The sequence below is a fragment of the Diaporthe amygdali genome (assembly GCF_026229845.1).
Source record: "Diaporthe amygdali strain CAA958 chromosome Unknown NODE_33_length_508711_cov_65_296071, whole genome shotgun sequence".
Taxonomy (NCBI): domain Eukaryota; kingdom Fungi; phylum Ascomycota; class Sordariomycetes; order Diaporthales; family Diaporthaceae; genus Diaporthe; species Diaporthe amygdali.
Genome location: NW_026517053.1, coordinates 292,405 through 308,185, shown reverse-complemented (window position 1 = coordinate 308,185; position 15,781 = coordinate 292,405). Strand labels below are relative to the sequence as shown.

Genomic DNA, 15,781 nt, shown 5'->3' with positions numbered 1-15,781 from the left:
ACACTGCATACAAACCTGTCTGGTCTTTTTTCATAGCCTTTGCCATATTTGGGTGTACTGCTTTGGAGCTACAGAATTCGTAATTCGTAAATAGACTTCTATTATAAGCCTCAGCTTCCTCTGAAACAACGCTTCTCAACGCCATCGTCTTTGGCGCTGCGGCATAGCCGGCAAACGTGACCTTTTTAGTCGTCTTGTCATCATTGTGAGAAAGGTGCAACTTGTAGTTAACTGGATTAAGGCGAGTTTTGACCTCTTGAACCCCCTCACCCCGCGGAATTCCCGAGGTCACATGTCCTCCATACCAGACCAACTTAGGCTATAACAGGTGGACGCCGGCCCCGCTCCCCCTACGTCCTTGACTACGCGATACGGCAACTCGAGCTACAAGGTATTAGGCAAGAATTTACGGCCAATCCAACGCGCATATGCAGACACAATGGGTGAGGAATGGGAAGGGTTCACGTACGCTTCGTCCACGGACAGTCAAACAAAGTAGTCATTTAGATTGATATCTATTTCAACTTTCATATGACGGTATCCAGGAAGCGTATTCCAATATTTGAGTCTTGAGATTTCTTTATTCTTTATTTCTCAGCGTCTAATCAATGTCAATCGACTAAAATGCCTCAGATACCCTTTCGATGCCGCAGTGGACGGTTGATTACCAAGTGCATTGCTCTGTACAGGCATCGGCAGGAGTGGATGATGAGGCCATTTTGACTTTGATGGCTGTTTCTTGGCCTCCTCTTATAAGCCTCAAAAGAGAAACTCGGTGACAGTCGAGCCTCTGCGTTTCCACTTTCAATGCTAGTGCACTTGCTGTCCCATAGATTACAACTCTCTAAACCTGTCTCGATGCATCTACAAGAGCGCGCCCCCATGTCCCCCACCGGCCCCACTCTGGGGCCCCGGATTCTCCATCCGGGGTAATAAGATTGAATCCCACGAGAAGCGTTCGTCTAGTTTCCTGTTGAGGTTGTCACTCTGCTTGTGTCGTAAGGTTTCCGGGCAAAAACTGGTCACCTTCCGCAAAAATCACCCCATACAGCCCAATTATCTTCACGCAAGATGTCTGGCTGGAAATACGCGTTTTCGTTATCCAAGGCTGAGGTCAAGGACGCAACTCCGCCAGGAACAGTCCGCCTCGTTGGTCAGTGCTATACAATTCATCCAGTCATATCTCAGAGCCTTACACCAATCTAACACGTACCAAATCACAGACCATCACGTCCATGAGAAGGCACTCGAGGCTGGACAAACTCAGTCTGATACTTCGGATTCCGCCAGCGATGAGATCGTTCGTTTTCCCAGACCGTCCGCGGACCCAGCCGATCCTCTTAACTGGCCATCATGGCGAAAGGTCGCCCTATTGTTGACAGCTTCCATCTATGCCTTCGTCGGCAACTTCGCAAGTTCAGGCCTGGCGCCGGCTTTGCAAGCCTACAACTTGAATTTCCCCACCGACCCGCAGCCTTTCTCCCAGCTCACGCAACTTATTGCCGTTTCGGTCCTGATGATGGGGGCCTCTAACATCTTCTGGGTGCCGCTGTCGAATATCCTGGGCCGACGGCCGATATTGCTACTGGCTACACTCCTTATGACATTGGCCTCCATGTGGGGTGGCCTCGCGCCGTCTTTCAGCTCTCTCCTCGCCTCGAGAGTCTTTCAAGGCACCGGTGCTGGGCCATCTGAAACAGTGGCCCCTGCTCTCATCGGAGAGGTCTTCTTCCTGGACTCGCGCGGCAGGGCTATGGCCATCTACACAACATTCCTCAGTCTGGGCTCCATCATCGGTGGGATCAGCGGGAGCTATATTGCTTTTCATCAGGGCTGGGCGTACGTCTTCTGGGTCAGCACCGCGCTCTCGGCAGCTTGCTTCATCGGAACCGTGCTCTTTGTCCCGGAGACGCTGTACACCAGGAGTAATGTCTTGTCGCCACAGTCTTCTCGCACACAGCAGGACACGTCCAAAGTCGGAGAGACCCTACATGTGGAGAGGTTCCCATCGGCCAACGTCGTCAGCTCAGAATACCGCCCCTACACCTTCGCCCGCTCCCTCGGCTTTGGCCCCGTTCATGGAGGCAAAGTGCTGTCAAACTTCATTCAGCCCTGGAAGACGCTGGCCCTGCCTGGTACGTGGGTCGTGATGCTTCATTACGCCGGTCTCGTCGGCGGGATCGTGACGATTTCTACCATAGGAGCTCAGCTCGTCTCACAGCCGCCCTACCTCTGGGGGGCCAATGCTGGTCTCATTAACGTTGGCCCCATAATTGGAGCTCTCCTGGGTGCGGCATTCACCTACTTCACATCCGACGCGCGTCTCCTCGGCCAAGCCAAACACGAGGGCCACGGCTTCGCTGAGCCGGAAAGCAGGCTGCCGACCAGCTTCCCTGGGCTATTCATTGCCACCTGCGGCCTGTTCGTGTTTGGGTTCTGTGCGCAGAACCCGGGACCCAAGGTCTGGGTCGGTCTAGAGGTTGGGTATGCGATGCTGTCTTTCGGCTTGATGCAGGTGCCCTCCATCGACTTCAACTATGTGAGCTTCCCTCTCTTCCATCCTATGTGCGCCAATAACAGTTGTGGCTAACCTCTCTCATGAAGCTCATCGATTCATACTCGCATCTCGCTGGTGACTGTTTCGTTATTGTCACTATCCTTCGATCGGTCATTTCGTTTGCGTGGACCTTCTTTGTGGCCGATTGGGTGGCTGAAAAAGGACCAGCCGAGCCCTTTGGAATCTTCGGCATGCTGTTAGGCATCTTCAGTCTCTTAGCAGTTCCACTGTGGTTGTTTGGGAAGCGCATGAGGATCGCGACCGCCAGCCACCTGGATATTCGGTCTTAATGTAGCCAGGCTGGCCTGGCCTCACACCATGGCAGATCTGGAATTGCCCGATACTGTGGTATTTGTTTGATTGTTGGTGTGATTTTGACAATTGCAGCTTATTGCCGAACTTGAAGTTCTCTGCTTGCTATCATGTTCACATGTATTGCGTCTGGAAGCTGCCATCGCACACTGACTTGATCTCAGTGTGCTTTCTATTTGATTAGCATCTAGGCATGAGGACTCTCGAAAGGAGTTGGTACGGTTCTAAATTTATCATATCCCATCAAACCTGAATCTATCATGGTTCAACAACAAATTAATTGAGTTGTTGACTTTTTACTATACATGCTGTTCGTGAGTGTTGTGAAAAGTCAGACCTGTTCAGTGAAGTATCTGATACCCCTTCATGTCGGAAAAGAAAGGAGGATGGGGTAAGAGAATTGGTTAGGGGGCTTTAAGATTGGAAAGGAAGCAAGTTCTAAGTTGGGCGCTACGTGGTGACGGCGATACTGACTGTCATTTCAACAACATAGCATTGCGACTCTGAAGGGATTACACGTCCATACCAAGCTGAGCGTATTGTCTCCGAAAATTGCGAACATTGTCTAGTACAAGGAATGTTTCCGAATCTCTAGTCCATGCGTGCCCGATCAGGCACGTTTGCCCTATGCAGAAGAGGTGAACAGTACCAATGCGACCGGGTGATACTCAAAGAGCTGGCTCTCAAAGACACTCGGATCCGCCGTGACACTTCGTGCAAAGTGGCGAAAAATTATCGAGTAGGCATCTTTTGTAACAGGCATTGTGCTTTTAAAAGGACCTTCACGTGTATCACCTGTGAATTGTCGCTGATTTATAGTCGTCCGAGCGGGTCGCTGATGGCGATGCATCGACGACTCAATACTGAGGCTAGAATGAACGGCTTCATCAATGTTCAAAATATATGATGAGGACTCTTTGAAAACTAAAAGTACCTTAAAACTATTACTTATTCCATCCCCAACTGATGGTCGAATGAACATAGGTGCCCGCGGTGAGGTGGCCGTCTGCAGCTGCGGCTGTCGTTAGGGTTGCATGTGAAGTTCCTAGGTTGTAAACCACCGCAAGGCTTCCAGCGCGGCACGGTGCAGAAAATATCCCGAGGTCGTCAGAGATTGCGCTGCCATTAGACCAAGTCAAAGCCCGGCTACAAGGCTTCCCGCATTCAAGAGATAAAAAAAGAAATTTGCGACATCCGTGTTCACGGAATTTGACGGAATGTGTTAGCGCACATTCTATTCAGCCTTACTGAGCCGTTGAACTAACTCATGGCGTCATGGAGAAATTTCACATGCAAGGCCGGGATCAAAGGACTTCGTTCAGATCTGTCCCACGACAGACCCATTCACGTGGCCAATGTGAAATTTGTTTTTACAATCTCCATGACGCCAGTAATCGGGCTTCTGACAGATCCACAAGCGAGTGGACCCGGGGCTTCGAGAGCCGAGGTTGGCTTACCGTAGTCCCGGACCATTACTTATCGCCTCATCTAATCCCACTCGCTCCTGAGCATCTTGTCAGATAGATTTTAGACATTCTTTTGTTCTAGAAGTATAGATTCCGCTTCTGTCTTTGGTTGTGCCCCGGTTCTTTATTCTCCATTTTTAGATCGTTGCATTAGACGATAGACGTCCTAGACCATAGACATCGCCAAGTCACCGCAACATCGCTTCCGTCCGCGCTTGAGCAAGATGAGTGCATCGGCTCAGCCTCAGTCCAAGCCAGGGGACTTTGAGGCCGTTCGCAAGTCCATAACCAACCTCCTCAAGCAGCCCGAGTACGATGATGGCTCCGCCGGACCCGTGCTCGTGCGTTTAGCATGGCACTCAGCCGGGACTTATGACGCCGAGACGGACACTGGAGGTTCCAACGGCGCTGGTATGCGATACGAGGCCGAGGGGGGAGACCCAGCCAACGCCGGCCTGCAACACGCTCGCCTCTTCCTCGAGCCAGTCAAGGCCCAGCACCCCTGGATCACATACTCCGACCTCTGGACCCTGGCGGGCGTGACAGCAATCAAGGCGATGGGAGGGCCGGACATCCCTTGGTACCCAGGGCGGACCGACTTCGTCGACGACTCCAAGCTCCCGCCGCGCGGCAGGTTGCCCGATGGCGCATTGGGGGCAGACCACATCCGGGCGATATTTTACCGGATGGGGTTCAGCGACCAGGAGATCGTGGCGCTGAGCGGCGCGCACAATCTGGGCCGCTGCCACACGGCCAACTCGGGCTTCGAGGGCAAGTGGGTCAACAACCCGACGAGGTTCTCGAACCAGTACTTCCGGCTGCTGATCAGCGAGGAGTGGAAGGAGAAGACGCTCGAGTCCGGTGTCGTGCAGTTCGCCGCCGTCGACCCCATCACCGAGGACGAGCTAATGATGCTGCCGACCGACCTGGCGCTGGTCCGCGACCCGGAGTTTCTGAAATGGGTCAAGGTCTACGCCAAGGACAAGGACGTCTTCTTCGAGGATTTCAAGAACGCTTTTCTCAAGCTGATGGAGCTGGGAATCAACAGGGATGCTGACGGGAAGATCACGAACACGGACAATGAGCTAGGAGGTTATCACAGCGCCCCAAAGAAGTCGGAGCAGTTGGGGCGGCCAGGAGAGGTCCAGAGCAAGGGTCAAATTGGGAAGGAAGCAGAGCCTCTCGCGAAGCAAAATGAAGAATTCAGGGCACGGGCGAAATTGTAATGGCCATCACAACCCGTTTACAATTTCGGTGGTCTGGTTCCATTTGCGATCATGTTTAATTTCGTTTCCTTTTTTAGACGAATGAGCGTCAGTGCTGCTGGTACCTACATACTGTATAGAATAGATGCAGCTAGATTTAGATTTAGAAATAGATCCGGGAGAGGGTTCGCCATCCGTCCGATGCAGAGTATATGTTAGCGGGTTTAAGTGAATCTTCACTGTTTCTTTAGCCAGTGGCAGTCCATCTCGATTGGAGTTATACTCAGAACACTCGGCCATTAGGACGACATGGATAGGCCGTTCCATTTCGAAATCAACGCTCCCATCTGTAGCGCTATCTCATGATCTTCATCGGCATCGGCTCCTTCGCCGTTTGTCAAAAGAGATTTCCGCATCTCTTCGTGCAATGGCAGGGCGTACGAGACAGGGACGTCTTTTAGGTCATCCCCATTGAATTCAAGGTTTTCAAAACACCACCTAGCCGCAGGTGGGATCTCTTGACCCAAGCTCATCACAAGTGTGTGAGTGCCCTTCAGAATAAACCTGACAAGAGGAAAATAGTGCGCGGTGCTTCGCTCCATTCCACAGGCGCGCGCGAAGAGATCGTGCGATCGCGGCTCGTGGAGCAGTGACGCCAAGGTGATGATGGTGTTGTAGAGCCCATTGGAAAAGTAACTCGAGAGCTCAGGTGACCAGAACCTGGCGTAAGTTTCTGACATTTCGACATCATTCTTACAGTGTTGGAGAAGCAAGTCTGTGACGCTACCGCGGTCGCCAAAGCGGGTCTTTTGAGGAAGCGGGCGTACTATTCCGTACGCCACTTCGTTGATGAAAAGCCTGGATTGCGGTCGTGTCAATGGCAGTTTCCCTGTCCCAAAATATCCACGGCTTAGGGATACAGAATCACGCACCTAATGTAAGAAGTCTGCGGTGACCGATTCTCAACTCGAAGGGCAGGGGGCAAAGACTCCTTCCAAGTAATGAGTCTGACGTAGCTAGCCCTGCGATGCCGTACATCTTCTGGGCTGCCAATTTCGTTCCCAGCCAGAGCCTTTTGGTTGTATTCCATGATTTCGTGGAGCATCTCCGAGAGATGGCATTGTGCATCAAGAGAAGCAGGTACCAATGGTGGTGGGGGCGAGTCCAGCAAGTTAAAGGCCACACCCTGGAGGTCGACATTGTTGAAATTCTCACCTTGACTGTGCATTGTGCTGATACTCGGAAACAGCCGCGGCACAGTGGGAGGGGCCAGCAGCGATGGTTGCAGATAGACAAAGCTGATGATGCTAACGGGTTTCGGAGCCTCGTATCAGCACAGATCGTTGGAAGCGCATGCACAATTCAGACACGAATTACTATGCTTACCTCTCGAGTATGAACAGGCCCCACAATGATCTTGAAATTACTTCCCTCTCTAGAGCTTGCTCTGGTTGCATCTCGTCTAACCTATCAAATCGCCTGTCCAGGCGCAACTGCTTCAGCATATGTTGCGCCTTTTGGAATGGTCAGCACGTGGACAAGAAATAGAATGCGCCTCGTGGAGTGGAAAACCGACCATGTATCGATACATCAAGCCGGCCCGGTCTTTTCCCATCATGGCTGATACAAAGAAGAGAACATAGAGGCCAAGAACGGTGGGTAGGCTGGTGCGCCCACATTCGAGCTCAAACAGCTTCTTTGCTTCATCAACGAAACGCTCCGACATGTTGCACCGTAAGGTGGACCCCATGTGACGTGCACTTCTAGATATAAACTGCCGATGCTACTGCGTCAGTCGGCGAAACAATGAGGACGGCAAGCGCACAGACTTAGACAAGTCAATAGATCGAGGACAGTTGGCTCTTACCGCTCTGAAGGCACATATGGCGTTGACGAGGAATGGAGAGCAATACTGTGCAGTGTTGGGATCCATGCGCCGCATCTCAGCCAAGAAGGCGCCGGGATGAATACAGGAAAACATATATGCATCCCACGAGAGAAGGCCACCGACAAGCTCAGAGACTATGCCATCGCCGGCAACGGTCGTCCAAGGCCGGGCAGGGACACTGACAAGGCTGCTGTTCCGGGCGTCGTCGTCGAGCTTGCGTATCCTGGGGTCGTTCAAGTCACTGGTGGCGGCGAAGAGAGAGGGGCTCGGCAGGACAATATCGGCATCCCTGACGGATTGCAAGACGGCGAGGGGGTCCTTGGAAAGCCTCATGCGCTTGAAAACCTCCCATGCGTCGGCCTCTGATCTGTTGTGGATGAAGTCGTAGAGCTCGTACATCTGGGCCAGCTCGTCCTCTGCGGTCTTGCCGCGCCTCTTGAGGGCGACGGCGCGGGTCTCGCCCTCATTTGCGCGGTATTCGCATGCTCCACCGGGCGAAAGGCGCTCGCAGCGACTGCATTGCGGACGACGACCGTCACACTAGATATTAAGTTAGGAAGTGGGTTCGAAGCAGTGGCAATGGCAGCAGCAGTGGTAGGGAGAATGAATACGAGTGGGCGGTAGCATCAAAAGCACATTGGAGGAAGGGAAGGAAGGGTTTTGGAAAACGCTCACGTGTAGGAATAGCGTATATATGTGTGTATTTATGGGATTATATATGCATGTACGTACTTATGCACATACATACGTACATATGTAGTTAGGTAAATACGTGCAGGCGACCATGACTTAGTCAGTCACTCACCTTGACTTTCTTGAGGCGGCAGGCCTCACAAGCTGCCAGTACGGCAGAGCGCCGAGGAGGCAGGGAGGACGATGGCGTAGATGATGGTATAGGCGAGGAGGAGGGCACGGGCAATGCAGTGGGTACAGGCTGCGCAGGTGCGTGACGAGCGGCGGGGAGGATGGGGATATGGTTCGGTGGCATGGCTCACGACCGAGTAGACCAGTAGAGCCGACCAGACGACCAGCCGGTCATGGTACTTGATGTATTGTGTAGGTCCGAGGCAGATAGATAGATAGACATGTAATAGCTATGTAGCGAGAGAGATGCACGCTGCCTAGGGTGCACGCAAGCCGTGTAAGCTGGACCAAGAGTGAGAGAGGGCAAGGGCTTGTTATAATGTGCGAGGTGAGATGTACGAGTTGTACGAAGTGTACGAAGTGTACGAAGTGTACGAGGAGTACCTGCACAACAATAGAACACGCGGCGGGTGGGCGGCAGGCAGGCTTAGGTACAGGTATTGGCACAGGCACAAGCATAGGCGCAGGTGAAGAAAGACACAGGCGATGTTGTGTTGCTGATGGGTCATGGGTCACGGTTAACCCACCGTACACGACTGTTTTTGTTCGTTGCACGGGAATCACTGGAACCATTCAAACCCCGGGAGCGAGAGGGAGGTGGGTGACTGTGCTGGGGATAGGCAGTACCTAAATAGGTACGATAAATACTGGCTACTTGGTATCTACATTGGTACCTTGCTTGGGCTAGAACGAACCCTTGGAAGGTTGGCAGTTGACCGGTGATCGTTGGTAGGGAACAGATCTGGACAACCTCTGCAGAACAACCTAGGAGGCATTGAGTGGCAGCAGTAAGTGCTATTATAATTAACTGGATGCATCCATCCATTGGGAATTTGCTTTGAGGCTGCCCACGAAACACGGCTGGGTCTGTGCAGATAACACGCGAATATACCTAGGTATGGGCTGTTCTACTTCTATACCCTGCCCTGGCCTGCTCACCGGCACCAACAACCAGCAACAGCAGCACCAGACACTAGAACACGGTACAGCCGTCGCCCATCAGGTGAGGTATCGCCCTGCGCCGTTCCGTATGTGCTCAGTACGGTGCAGGGCGCTCACGCGTGTACCGTCGGTTCCTCTGGTTCCTCTGGTTCCTCTGGTTCCTCTGGTTCCTCTGAGCTTGCGCCAAGATCTAACGGCGTGCGTCGGAGCCATCTCCGGTCGGGCCAGGAGCCAGCTTGCCATTTGCTGGTTGGCCTCGGCCGGTCTAGACTCTTTACATCACCATGGGGGAACCCTGTGCTTTTCCTTGCATGGTGTTTGGTCTTCCAGGTCTTCCAGGTCTGGGCCTGCCTCCCGCCTCGCCCGCGCCCTCGCCACCACCACCTCATGATCGACACCCACGCCCATCATGCTGCATTCTGCTTGTCAGATCGCAAGCCATTTCCTGCACCCTCCTTGCAGCAACTGGCTGCATATCCAGTCTAACACTAACACTACTGCCTTCACTGTTTTATTATGGAAGAACTCCGACTGCACGCCACCAAACAGGAGGGCCATGTGCCCTGCAAGTGCCATACAGCTCACATAGTCAGTCTAGTCTAGCAATTACATACAGATCACACACAGCCACCAGCCTTGTGCAACATCAAAACCTGCCTCTGCCAGCTCTACAAGCTTGTCGCCTCGCCACGACCCACTGCGCTGCATAATAGAGCGCAGCTGCCCTCATCTTGTTTCCCTAATCCGGATACCCCAACATGTTCATCAATGCGGTCCCTTCATCATCATGGCGGTTTGCTTCTCGTCTGCGACAACCTCTGGCCGGAAGAAACCCCGCTGTCGCGGATCCTTGCGTCTGCGAGACCGCCATCTCACCCAGTATCTACCCAGATAGTTCATTTTCCACCAGACTCTTGGGGTCCCGGGAGGCGACGATAAAGATGCCTGCTTACATGAATGGGTAGCATTGGCCTCACAGGATCCACCCACGGAGTACAATTCCAGTGGCTCGATTGCCGTCAAGGTATGAAGCTCCCCAGAAGACGGTCTGAATCGGGGATGTCGAGGGGTTAAAAGAATTGCCGATCAATCTTCAAGTGGATTTCATCAATAAGTGCCACTAAAGACTACATAGCCGTTGATATCGAGGAATAGGGTACTACCTCAACCCTCCGTCCCCAGTCCTCAGCCCTGTCTAATTATGCAACTAATACTGGATACGAGATACAAGGGTGCGGAAACATTTGGAATCTAGATACCTGCAACCACATGCGAGATCTGAGGTACCACTCAAGACCTGTATCTGGAGCCACAAGACCTGTATCTGGAGCCACAACACAAGTCGTCGGTCTCGTAAAGGCTTCAACGTTGTTTATCATCCATCCCAGTATCAGAAGAGGGGGACTACTGCAAAACAAACGGCGGAATAAATCATTCCTAGCCGAAAGGCAATCTTAGATTGTCGTCTACCATGACGAATATTTATCCGGGTTAGATCGAGTACGCAGAGCACAATCTGATTTCCTTGCCCTGATATGGGTTGGCATGGGACCTTCCCTTGACATACATGCAAAATGTATTATTTCGTACTAATGGACCAAAATTCATAACAGTGTTCTCTCTCACACAAGCGGTAACGGTGCAGGGCTGCTCTCACATACATACTGCTTCCTTAATTTATATGGACAACGAATAAAGTACTTATAGAGCTTTCCTGGACATCAATTCTATCATAAGCATTTGTTGGATAGTGAGGCACGTACTGGGGCCTATCTTGCGTAGAATCATGTACTTATTTCTACGTACGGATGCACCTTAAGTGCTCATTTCTTTCGTTGAAGGAAGCAACATAACAATGGCGCGGCCCAATCGATGTGTAAAAGGCAGCAGTAGGATCGCCGTGGGATCATAAAACACAATGTCTAAGTACCTCGACTATTTCCGGCTGGCCTCAGACTTGCTCCAACCCAAAGCATAGTCCTCCTTGTCTCTTCCAATCAAAGAGGAAAGTACTTCCCGCCACCCGGTGACCTGCTGCGCCTGTCTCGAGCAGCAACCGACGATGCGTTCCCAACGACATCCGAGAAGATCAGCGTGAAAGGCTCCGTGACAACCTGGTCCCAATCCGCCTCGATATCGGGGTTCCCAGTCACTCTCAGCAGGCGCAGCTGGAACCTATACGTCCCGCTGTCCTGCACGAAGGTGTTGTCCGCCATCCGCCCGTAAAAATAAGCGCTGGTGGCCGCGTCCCGCACGTAGTAAGGCTGAATGTCGCCAACTGTGCTGACCAGACCGAGGTTCACGCCGTCCTGCAGCAGCGAGACGTTGAGCCGCAGCGACCCGAACAGAGGGGTGATCTGATATCCCGGCAGGGTCAGGTTGGTAAGTGCCGTGCTGGTTGTGATATTACCCGTCACGCGCGGGATAGTGAAGGTGCTGGTCAGGTTGTTGCCGTCCAGGCCAGGGCGGACGTCGCCATCCGTCGTGTTGGCTATCAGAACCGTCTTCTCCTGCCCGGGGGTCGTGTCCAGCACAGGCACGCTGCGCAGCTCAGCGCCTATTCCGCCATAAGCCAAGGAGAGGTTATCACCGTTGGAGCCTGTGATCGTGATAAAGCCGCTGTACAGCGGGAGTCGACTCGCCTCGAGACCGGCCGGTGGCGTAACCTGTACTGTGAACGCAGCAGTCCCCCCGGCTTCCACTGTTGCCGATGACTGGGAGAATGACAGCTCGGCATGGGCGTCGGGCAGTATGTTTTCTGGGAAGGCAGAGTCGTTGTTGAAGGCCGTGACCGTGGTGTTGCCGGGTGAGAAAGTGTACAAAGTCGGGCCGGGATTGTGAGTAAGTTCATATGTCACGGAGTCACCTCCTCCATTCCGAATCTCGAAGCTCTGGGGCTGGCTGTACGCTGTGTCGTTGAAAGCGAGGTCGCTGACATTCAGTGTAGTGGTGGTCTTCAGAGCGGCGTAAGCATCGATCATTCCTCCGCCCTGCTGGAAGGCAGGAGCCAGGTAGTCCTGTGTCTCTCGCTGGTTTGACTGCATTCTGACTGGTTTTGCAGTCGTGGCTAGGCGGTTGATAATCTCGTTGGGCGTGATGCCAGGATGGGCCTGCCTGATGAGAGCCGCGACACCGGCAACGTATGGCGCCGAAAATGATGTTCCACTGGCGATGACGAGACCTCCATAGATCGTTCCACCAGCCGTCATGATGTTTGCACCAGGAGCAGAGAAAGTAGTGCCAATCTTTGCCTCATACGTTGGTCCCCATGTGGTGTAGTTTGACACGAAGCCCTGAAGAAGTGTGAGTCTTTCTTTCATGATTCAAATCCTTGGTTTGCTAAAAGGACAAGATTGAAATCATAGGAAGAGAAAACACTGGATATACTTACCCCACTAATGTCGTTTTTCATCAGTCTTGGTATTCTAGTGTCGTTATCAGGCTTCCAGGGCAAGTCCAATGTAATCTTGTTTCCACCGGCTACAAGTCCAGCTAATTTGGTTCCCACAGCATTGTCAACGTATCCCACGCCATCTAGCCAGTCAAAGGGAAATCCTTCGGTCGTCACGAGGGGTAATGGTCTGGTGGCAACGTCGTCAAAGTAGTTGTAAAATAGGATGTTCCGGATACCGGCGGCCTTTACTTGTGCATTCTGGTCGCAACCAGTAGTGCCTGCGTAAGGTCTTTGCAGTAGAATCACCTGATTTGGAGCGTAGGTTCTGTGGGATCTCAAGTCAGCTCATCGGCCATAACAGAGAGCTGAAATGAACGTTAGGATATGTTGGCTTTAGCTACTATAGGTTTTGTACGGCGTAGAAGAGAAGACGGCGTCCCGTCCTATACGCCTAGCACTGAGGCAGTAAAATCTGGGAGATATACGTACGTGTTTGGGTACGGTGTGCAGCCATTGACCTGCAAATTGATGATCTCCAGGGGCGAGGTCCAGTTTGCAGGGAACCCGGGTGCATATTCGAAAGGTACTGCTTCGCCTTCGTTGACACTGTATGAACCATTGGCGACCAAGGCCGGGCTGTAAGCGTTATCAATGGAGCCAATACTCGGAACTCCTTGTGTGCTGCTCAGCGAATTCGCAATGAATGTGCCGCGAGCACCATCGTTTCCACCTGCTATAATGTAGGCCGTCCCATTTGCCATAATTCTGGAAGCGATGACTCCCCACAGGTCGTTGCCCCATCCTCCTTGGCCTCCAATGGAGGCATTGATGACATCGACACCCTCCTCGTATGCAGCAAGGGAAGCGTTGACCCCGACGTCAGTCGAAACGCCTCCGGAGCAAGGAAACACCTTGTAGTGATAGATTGTGGCATTCGGCGCGACACCTACAAATCCGAACTTATATGGTAGTCCTGCCGCGATCGCCGAAGTTGCTGTACCATGATTTGCACACACTGTCTGCGGAGAGTTGTCGGGAACAGGTGGGTCGACATCGTTGTCAGGCTGATCACCGACAAAGTCATATCCTCCCGCTACTTTGAACCCTGGCCCAAATCCCCCTCCAAGGGCCTCATGGAAGGCATCGATTCCTGCGTCAATGATAGCAATCTTGATACCTTCACCTGTGATTCCCTCTGCATGAAGTCTATCCACCCCTGTCATTCCGTGAGGGTTTATCAAGGGCGTGCCATCCTGTCCAAAGTAGATCTGGGCCTCGTCGCTACCGTTGCTAGTCTGCCTCCGTTTCAACGAAGTGAAAGCCTCGTCCGTGCCAATATCCCGGTACTCTATCGGAGCTTGAAGATAGCGCACTGTGTTGGGATACACAGCTGCGATAGCAGGCATCTGGAGCAAGGCAGCCTCCAACAGCTCATCAGTAGTCATCAAGCCCTCACTTGCGCCACTGTCAGGCTCTCTAGTAATTTGAAAAGAGGCGCCGTTGAAAATGCTGCTCCTCAGATCCATCTTATGTGAGACTTGCACGCCCGTAGCATCTGACACTTGAGCAACAACATTTTGAAGGACATCCTGTCTTAAGTTAGCATCCTTGCCATCGAATCAACAGTCTCATTGACGCAGACTGGTCGTCGTCACACAATTCCGTCTTGAATACAAGCTATTTCTGGAATTCCCTGCCAAAACAACACCACAGCTTATGCGGGCTCAAGAGTCCGAGAACAGTCCTTTGTAAGGACTAAAATGTGCCTCGGAATGCGGATGCCTGGGCTGAGGATACACAGAAAAGGCTTGCTCACCACTGAGTGGGTCTGCGGGTCATCCGCGTATTCGACAATAAAGCCATTCGCCAAGCGGGACAGTGGTTGGGAACCAGAAAAGTCCTGGGCCACAACCCCGTGCACGAATTGGAAGGCCCCGAGAAGAAAAAATGAGTGTACAAGGGCCATGATGAATTGAGTGACCGAACAAGGAGCGATTGGGCTCTGTGGAGAGGCAATCTTGACGCCGGCGAGAGCTGTGGGAACCCGACTATCAATAGCAAAAATGCAGACGGAGCGGCCTCTGGGCTTGTGCCCCTGAAATGATATGAAGTCTTGTATAGACAATGCCCATGCCGAAGATCAGAGCATATCATGCTAGTAGTGGAGATTAAGCTTGGCCTCCAGCGAACCTCCCCACTATCACAAAGAGTAAATGCACTTGTGAGAGCTCGATTCATGCCATCCCGTACGGGCTAGATTACCCGGCGGGTGATCCGGAGGTTGGCGGAATTAGACTTAAGTGCTTAAAGTTAAAAGAGATTTGCTTGATCATAATTAGAACGCGGATGTGCTTGTTTGCAGGGGGAAGGGTTCGCACAGGACATATGTTTGTCCCCCACAAGAAACTCTATTTAATTAAGGAGCTCATAACTCGCCGTCTTGGCGGGTGGCAATAGCCGCATTACAAAACACACACACACACACACACATCTTGCCGCAGCGCCGAGAACGATCTATCCAAAGTCCCGGTATAAGGGAAACCACCATTTCTGTCGGCGTGCATTTGGTCGGAAGTCAACCTTATCGATAGTAAAGCAAATGATAGTAGGAGAGCACACAATTGAGATTACTGCGACGTCCAAGAGCGGCCAGGCTTGACCCAGGGCCGATATCATCGTTATGAAGGCCAGCATGACACCGAAAGTGTATCTATGGGTGCAGCTTGCCAAAGGGCTTTGTCTGTTAAACTTAGCGATGTAAACACAAAATCACCAGGTCAAACTGGAGAGAATCGGGCACGCAATGGGAGAAAGTATAATTGAGCAAGAGGTAAGCTTTGAACTACGCCTGTTGACCAACCAATCTTGCCATGTCCCACCCAAGCGGAGAAAAACAAACACAAGCAACGAACGCACAAAGCACAGATAGTCAATAAATCTAAATCTGCACTACTAAATCACATGGACTATGCATTTCAGGCGAATGTAGTCTTGAGAGTTGTTGCGGACTTGGTTGGTAAAGGCAAGGTTAAAAGTACACGGTCGACGAAATGTGACATTTAGAGCAACAGAGAATTGAGGTATGGAATACTTTGAGGTAATCTCACTGGAACCAGGTGGAAATTCGTTCTTCTGGCATGTGCAACAAAAAGA

The 15,781-nt window shown here is 52.1% G+C and overlaps 4 protein-coding genes across 4 annotated transcripts; 2 read left to right on the top strand and 2 right to left on the bottom strand.

Moving 5' to 3' along the window:
* Positions 1 to 1,071: 1,071 nt before the first annotated feature.
* On the top strand, positions 1,072 to 2,847 carry J7T55_002297 (uncharacterized protein; the record flags this gene model as incomplete). Its single annotated transcript, XM_053132832.1, has 3 exons — positions 1,072 to 1,153; positions 1,224 to 2,539; positions 2,605 to 2,847. 3 exons carry the CDS (start codon positions 1,072 to 1,074, stop codon positions 2,845 to 2,847), a joined length of 1,641 nt encoding a protein of 546 aa, XP_052989268.1.
* A 1,712-nt stretch (positions 2,848 to 4,559) lies between these two features.
* Positions 4,560 to 5,561, top strand: J7T55_002296 (cytochrome c peroxidase; the record flags this gene model as incomplete). The annotated part of the gene is made up of 1 exon (XM_053132831.1): positions 4,560 to 5,561. One exon carries the CDS (start codon positions 4,560 to 4,562, stop codon positions 5,559 to 5,561), a length of 1,002 nt encoding a protein of 333 aa, XP_052989267.1.
* A 278-nt stretch (positions 5,562 to 5,839) lies between these two features.
* Positions 5,840 to 8,416, bottom strand: J7T55_002295 (uncharacterized protein; the record flags this gene model as incomplete). Its single annotated transcript, XM_053132830.1, has 6 exons — positions 5,840 to 6,398; positions 6,473 to 6,847; positions 6,927 to 7,054; positions 7,117 to 7,314; positions 7,408 to 7,968; positions 8,234 to 8,416. 6 exons carry the CDS (start codon positions 8,414 to 8,416, stop codon positions 5,840 to 5,842), a joined length of 2,004 nt encoding a protein of 667 aa, XP_052989266.1.
* Positions 8,417 to 11,231: 2,815 nt separating this feature from the next.
* Positions 11,232 to 14,594, bottom strand: J7T55_002294 (uncharacterized protein; the record flags this gene model as incomplete). The annotated part of the gene is made up of 4 exons (XM_053132829.1): positions 11,232 to 12,527; positions 12,626 to 12,953; positions 13,118 to 14,217; positions 14,445 to 14,594. 4 exons carry the CDS (start codon positions 14,592 to 14,594, stop codon positions 11,232 to 11,234), a joined length of 2,874 nt encoding a protein of 957 aa, XP_052989265.1.
* Positions 14,595 to 15,781: the final 1,187 nt, after the last annotated feature.